This window comes from Lepidochelys kempii, chromosome 4 (assembly GCF_965140285.1).
Source record: "Lepidochelys kempii isolate rLepKem1 chromosome 4, rLepKem1.hap1, whole genome shotgun sequence".
Taxonomy (NCBI): domain Eukaryota; kingdom Metazoa; phylum Chordata; order Testudines; family Cheloniidae; genus Lepidochelys; species Lepidochelys kempii.
This window is the reverse complement of record NC_136383.1, coordinates 36924851-36931822: the sequence shown is the minus strand read 5'-3', so window position 1 is coordinate 36931822 and position 6972 is coordinate 36924851. Positions and strand designations below refer to the sequence as shown.

Sequence of the window (6972 nt, the reverse complement as noted above, 5' to 3'; positions counted from 1 at the left end):
ACTCAAGCTGTTGTTCAGCCTCTCGGCACTGGGTGCCGGCAACAGCTTTTGGCGTCCCTGGGTGGGCGACGAGGCTGCAATTTAGCCTTGCCCGGACCCCTCCTGGAGGTCGAGGATTGCGACAAGAACCGACGCCCAGCGCGCACCGGTGAGTTCATCGGGGGCCTCGGAGGAGACGCGATTTGATCGACCCCAGAGGGCACAACGGTGCAACGCACTCATATAGTGGAGAAGCTGTTGTGGACGGCGGTGAAGAACCGGTCCCTTAGACGTGGGGGAGCAGCAGCTACAGGACGGCGGTGAAGAACCGGTCCCTTGGATAAGGTAGGATCCTTTTAAAATCCGGATTATATGCTCTGTTGGAACCTGGGGACGCCCAGAGTTACCCTGTAGGTATGGGACAGGGACCGAGCTCAGAGGTTAGGGCACGGTGTACGCCCCTAGAGTGCATTCTAGCAAACTGGAAGGTATTTGGTGCGGATCCGATGACTAAGAGCCAATTAAAACGATTCTGTACAGTTGACTGGCCTCAATATCAACTAGAGGACCAGGAGTGGTGGCCACCAGGAGGGTCAATTAATTACAACACGATCCTTCAGTTACTCCTGTTCTGTCAGAGAACAAGGAAATGGAATGAACATATGTATGCGCATTTGTTTCTGACTTTATGTACTCGACCAGATATTTTACAGCGCTGTAATCTGACTCCAACTGGTTCGGTAGCAGCTAATGTTAGTCCCCAGACCCCCACCCCCACTGTAATGGCAGAGCCGGTGTCCCCTTCGGCCCCCACATCCCCACCTTATAAGGGTAGGATGCCTCGGGTTACAGAGATTGCCCCCTCGGTGGGACTCTATCCTTTGCTTACCGAGACTGTTGTGGCTTGCCCAGGGGCAGATGGACGTCAGGCTACCACTATGCAAGTTTACATCCATGTGCCATTCAATCCAATAGACTTAGCAGCTTTCAAAGCACAGGCAGGAGAGTTTTCCACCAACCCAAGCAGGTTTATATCAGTCTTTGAGGGGTGCCTCAGTAGTCACAAGCCGGACTGGGATGATTGTAACGTCCTCCTGAGAACCCTGTTGTCTGAGGTGGAGAGGGATCAGGTTACAGCTAAGGCAAGGGGAGCGTCAGCTTTCAAGCAAAAGAAAGGAAGCTATCTGTCAAGTTCCTACCCCAAGTAACCGTAAGCGGCTCAGGGCATTTCTGGGTATGGCAGGCTTTTGCAGGATATGGATCCCAGAGTTTGGACTGTGGGCTAAACCCCTGTACGACTGTGTAAAAGGAGCAGATCATGACCCCTTCTATTGGACCCCAGAGGCTGATAGGGCATTTAAAATCCTGAAAAGAAAATTGATGGAAGCCCCGGCTCTGGGCCTGCCAGATCTCTCTCAGCCGTTTCAGTTGTATGTACATGAACGAAGGGGGGTGGCGCTAGGAGTGCTTACACAGCTGTTAGGAGCATGGAAGCGTCCTGTGGCTTATTTTTCTAAGCAACTGGATCAGGTTGCAAAGGGTTGGCCGGCATGTTTACGGGCGGTCGCAGCTACTGCCCTATTGCTTGAGGAAGCCGAGAAGCTAACATTGGGAGGGGTTATGCAAATCTATACTCCCCATATGGTCCGAGCCTTATTGGATGCAAAGGGAGGGCTTTGGCTCACCCAGGCTCGGATTGCTCGGTACCAGGCTAAGCTGTTAGAGAACTCTGAAGTCACCCTACAGCCTTGCCCCTCCCTTAACCCAGCCACTCTCTTGCCAGAAACAGAGGAACAGAAACATGACTGTTTAGAGATCATAGATGTCCAGTACTCCAGCCGTCCGGATTTAAAGGATGTACCTCTCCCAAATGCAGATTATGAGTGGTACACTGATGGTAGCAGTACTGTAATAGATGGGCAAAGGAGGGCGGGTTATGCTGTTGTGACCCTCCATGACACTGTGGAAGCTGAAGGTTTGCCTGCTGGGACCTCTGCCCAGCTTGCCGAACTAATAGCCCTGACCCGTGCACTTGAACTGTCAAAAGGAAAGCGGGTCAACATTTTTACTGATTCAAAGTATGCTTTTGGTGTGCTGCATGCTCCTGCTGGCCTATGGAAGCAAAGGGGAATGCTGACAGCCCAAGGCTCCCCAGTCAAGTACGGGCCCCAAATCCTCCAGCTCCTAGAAGCTGTACAACTCCCCTCGGAAGTGGCGGTGGTACACTGTAAAGCCCATCAAAGGGAGGATCAAGATGTGGCCAGAGGTAACGCCCGGGCAGATAGAGAGGCTAAGCATGCTGCCACCCTGCCATCCCCTCAGGCTGAGAACGCCCATATGCATGCCCTTATCCCATCAGTAGGGGAGCTTCCAACCCCTCAGTACTCTGGGGAGGAGAGACAGCTAACTGACAAACTCAGTCTCCGGGAAAAGGAGGGATGGCTCCATTCCCCAGAAGGGAAGGTCCTCTTACCAAAGGGCCTAATCCGGCCAGTGCTGCAGAAACTACATCAAACCACTCATGCTGGCAGGGAAGCACTTATCCAACTAATGGGAAAATACTTTATCACTTCCGGACTCCGACCCCTGGCTGCCCAGGTACAAGCGGACTGCTTAGTCTGCCAAAAGAATAACCCCCGACCGGGACATCCTGTGCCACCAGCTGCCCTAGAACCCACTCCGGGCCCCGGACAAGTGTGGCAAATAGACTTTACTGAGTTTCCCCGAACCCAAGGGTTCAAATATCTCCTTGTTATAGTGGATCGGTTCAGCGGATGGCCAGAAGCCTTCCCATGCCGTAACTGCACTGCCAGGACAGTGGCCCTCAAGTTTGTTAAGGAGCTCATTCCTCGCTTTGGACTCCCCCTGTGGATGGAATCTGACAACGGGACACACTTCACGTCAAAAATCATTCAAAGCATCTCACATGCCTCACAGATCCCCTGGAAACTCCATACGCCCTGGAGACCGCAAGCCAGTGGGGTAGTGGAGCGTACCAATCAGACCCTCAAACGGCATCTCTCAAAAGTGTGCCAAGAAGCCTCACTGCGATGGCCTGATGCTTTGCCCCTCGTCCTACTCCGTATCCGCGTTCTCCCAAAGGGTAGATTAGGGCTCAGTCCCTTTGAAATTATGTTTGGAAGGGCATGGCCCATGAATGGCACCCCGGTTCTGTCAGGGGAATGGGAGTTGGGTAATGGTTTTTTGTCACAGTATATGTGTTCCCTGTCTGCTGTTCTCTTGTCTCTTCACAGGTATACCAAGGATTCCCAGCCTCTCCCCTTGGACTCTCCCGTTCACTCCTTACAGCCTGGTGACTCCGTGCTTGTTCGCACCTGGAAAGACGAGCCTCTCCAGGAAAAGTGGAAAGGACCCTATACCGTCCTGCTGATCTCCCATACAGCGGCAAAGATCGAGGGACAGAAGAACTGGATCCATCACTCTCGTCTGAAGGCAGTACCCGCCCCCTCGTCAGCAGAACAGTGGACCGTCCAACCTGCTGACTCCTCATCTAGTGACGATCTCGGGCTAAAGCTACTGTTTAAAAGACACAAATAGCGGGCACCTTAATGCTAAAATGGGCCCACCCAGGTACTGGAGACCCTGGGTTGGGAAGACTCTGGTAATAATTAATTGGGTAACATTGTTATTCTTTGTATTGGTATTTCCAAATGGTGCATATCGGGAGCATAACTCCTTTGTTTTGCTTGCGCACCATGGTGCTACTTTAACAAACCAGACTGATTGCTGGGTGTGTGCTCCAACTCCACTATCCCCCAAAACGGGAATGCCCCTTGACATGCTGCCCTTGACCCTAGCAGAATGAGCCACCACCAAAGAGCAGGAAAGAACGGACTCACCGTTCTGGAACAAGACCTCTTTACAGCAGGCCACCTATCAGGACCAGGAGTATTCAGTTGCAGTACTCACTGAGGGAGTGTTATGTTTTACCCGAAACCAATCTGATCCCTATGGGCATCCTGTGGGAAAGAGCTCCTGTGTTATTACACAGTGGGCTGATGGGTATTGGATAAAGACCAAAAGGCGAGGCCAGCAATGTGGGTGTAATGGTTCCTCCCCTTTTAGGGAAACACTTACAAATAATCTTACCACAAAAAAGGGGTTTGAAAATGTAACTTGCCGTCCAGTTAATATCTCCAATGTAGCAAGCCCAAGTGAGAAAACTCAGAGCCAAGGCTGTTGAGTGTTCTCAAAGGGGGGAGTTGTTGGGAACACTGGGGCATGGCCACTAGGTAACTCGAGGGGATGGAAGACCACGAGTGTCGATGAAGCCCCCTCGCACTAGGCCCCGGTGTCCTTGGCCCCCCTCCTGCCTGGAGGCACTCGCAGCAGCTCTGCGTACTAGGCCCAAGTGTCCTTGGCCCCCCTGCCTGGAGGCACACACAGCAGTTATGCTGAGAATCTGCAACAGTATGTTGCAGAGTCAGACTGCCTGAAACTAAGCAAGGCCAAACAGGACAGATATGGAAGAACAATGCTGAATAAAGCAGCTTTATGTATAGTTTCACAAATGATACAGAGAATCAGGGAACTAGCTGGGAACTGGATTGGCTGGCTATATGGATACTTGGAGCAGCTTGCTATTGGATAAGTATGCTGGGAAAAAGGATGTATAAAAGCCTGTGTAACTTCCTACTCTGTTGTGCAGGATTTGAGATTTTATTCTCCCTGTACCTTTTTGCAGCTGCAAATAAACTTTTCTGCTTCTCCACCCCGTTGTGATTATTGGGTGTAGCACACCGGGTAACGAACCACTCAAGCTGTTGTTCAGCCTCTCGGCACTGGGTGCCGGCAACAGCTTTTGGCGTCCCTGGGTGGGCGACGAGGCTGCAATTTAGCCTTGCCCGGACCCCTCCTGGAGGTCGAGGATTGCGACAAGAACCGACGCCCAGCACGCACCGGTGAGTTCATCGGGGGCCTCGGAGGAGACGCGATTTGATCGACCCCAGAGGGCACAACGGTGCAACGCACTCATATAGTGGAGAAGCTGTTGTGGACGGCGGTGAAGAACCGGTCCCTTAGACGTGGGGGAGCAGCAGCTACAGGACGGCGGTGAAGAACCGGTCCCTTGGATAAGGTAGGATCCTTTTAAAATCCGGATTATATGCTCTGTTGGAACCTGGGGACGCCCAGAGTTACCCTGTAGGTATGGGACAGGGACAGAGCTCAGAGGTTAGGGCACGGTGTACGCCCCTAGAGTGCATTCTAGCAAACTGGAAGGTATTTGGTGCGGATCCGATGACTAAGAGCCAATTAAAACGATTCTGTACAGTTGACTGGCCTCAATATCAACTAGAGGACCAGGAGTGGTGGCCACCAGGAGGGTCAATTAATTACAACACGATCCTTCAGTTACTCCTGTTCTGTCAGAGAACAAGGAAATGGAATGAACATATGTATGCGCATTTGTTTCTGACTTTATGTGCTCGACCAGATATTTTACAGCGCTGTAATCTGACTCCAACTGGTTCGGTAGCAGCTAATGTTAGTCCCCAGACCCCCACCCCCACTGTAATGGCAGAGCCGGTGTCCCCTTCGGCCCCCACATCCCCACCTTATAAGGGTAGGATGCCTCGGGTTACAGAGATTGCCCCCTCGGTGGGACTCTATCCTTTGCTTACCGAGACTGTTGTGGCTTGCCCAGGGGCAGATGGACGTCAGGCTACCACTATGCAAGTTTACATCCATGTGCCATTCAATCCAATAGACTTAGCAGCTTTCAAAGCACAGGCAGGAGAGTTTTCCACCAACCCAAGCAGGTTTATATCAGTCTTTGAGGGGTGCCTCAGTAGTCACAAGCCGGACTGGGATGATTGTAACGTCCTCCTGAGAACCCTGTTGTCTGAGGTGGAGAGGGATCAGGTTACAGCTAAGGCAAGGGGAGCGTCAGCTTTCAAGCAAAAGAAAGGAAGCTATCTGTCAAGTTCCTACCCCAAGTAACCGTAAGCGGCTCAGGGCATTTCTGGGTATGGCAGGCTTTTGCAGGATATGGATCCCAGAGTTTGGACTGTGGGCTAAACCCCTGTACGACTGTGTAAAAGGAGCAGATCATGACCCCTTCTATTGGACCCCAGAGGCTGATAGGGCATTTAAAATCCTGAAAAGAAAATTGATGGAAGCCCCGGCTCTGGGCCTGCCAGATCTCTCTCAGCCGTTTCAGTTGTATGTACATGAACGAAGGGGGGTGGCGCTAGGAGTGCTTACACAGCTGTTAGGAGCATGGAAGCGTCCTGTGGCTTATTTTTCTAAGCAACTGGATCAGGTTGCAAAGGGTTGGCCGGCATGTTTACGGGCGGTCGCAGCTACTGCCCTATTGCTTGAGGAAGCCGAGAAGCTAACATTGGGAGGGGTTATGCAAATCTATACTCCCCATATGGTCCGAGCCTTATTGGATGCAAAGGGAGGGCTTTGGCTCACCCAGGCTCGGATTGCTCGGTACCAGGCTAAGCTGTTAGAGAACTCTGAAGTCACCCTACAGCCTTGCCCCTCCCTTAACCCAGCCACTCTCTTGCCAGAAACAGAGGAACAGAAACATGACTGTTTAGAGATCATAGATGTCCAGTACTCCAGCCGTCCGGATTTAAAGGATGTACCTCTCCCAAATGCAGATTATGAGTGGTACACTGATGGTAGCAGTACTGTAATAGATGGGCAAAGGAGGGCGGGTTATGCTGTTGTGACCCTCCATGACACTGTGGAAGCTGAAGGTTTGCCTGCTGGGACCTCTGCCCAGCTTGCCGAACTAATAGCCCTGACCCGTGCACTTGAACTGTCAAAAGGAAAGCGGGTCAACATTTTTACTGATTCAAAGTATGCTTTTGGTGTGCTGCATGCTCCTGCTGGCCTATGGAAGCAAAGGGGAATGCTGACAGCCCAAGGCTCCCCAGTCAAGTACGGGCCCCAAATCCTCCAGCTCCTAGAAGCTGTACAACTCCCCTCGGAAGTGGCGGTGGTACACTGTAAAGCCCATCA

General features: G+C 51.9%; 1 protein-coding gene across 1 annotated transcript; it reads left to right on the top strand.

Annotated features, from left to right (window-relative positions):
• LOC144930487 (protein NYNRIN-like) lies at window positions 1-4876 on the top strand. The gene is made up of 2 exons (XM_078852467.1): window positions 1-3570; window positions 4736-4876. The coding sequence occupies exon 1, from the start codon at window positions 1216-1218 to the stop codon at window positions 3535-3537; it is 2322 nt and encodes a 773-aa protein (XP_078708593.1). The 5' UTR covers window positions 1-1215; the 3' UTR covers window positions 3538-3570; window positions 4736-4876.
• Window positions 4877-6972: the final 2096 nt, after the last annotated feature.

Coding starts and splice junctions, on each gene's coding strand:
- LOC144930487 (XM_078852467.1), top strand. CDS start 1,216: ATGGCAGGCTTTTGCAGGATATGGATCCCAGAGTTTGGACTGTGGGCT.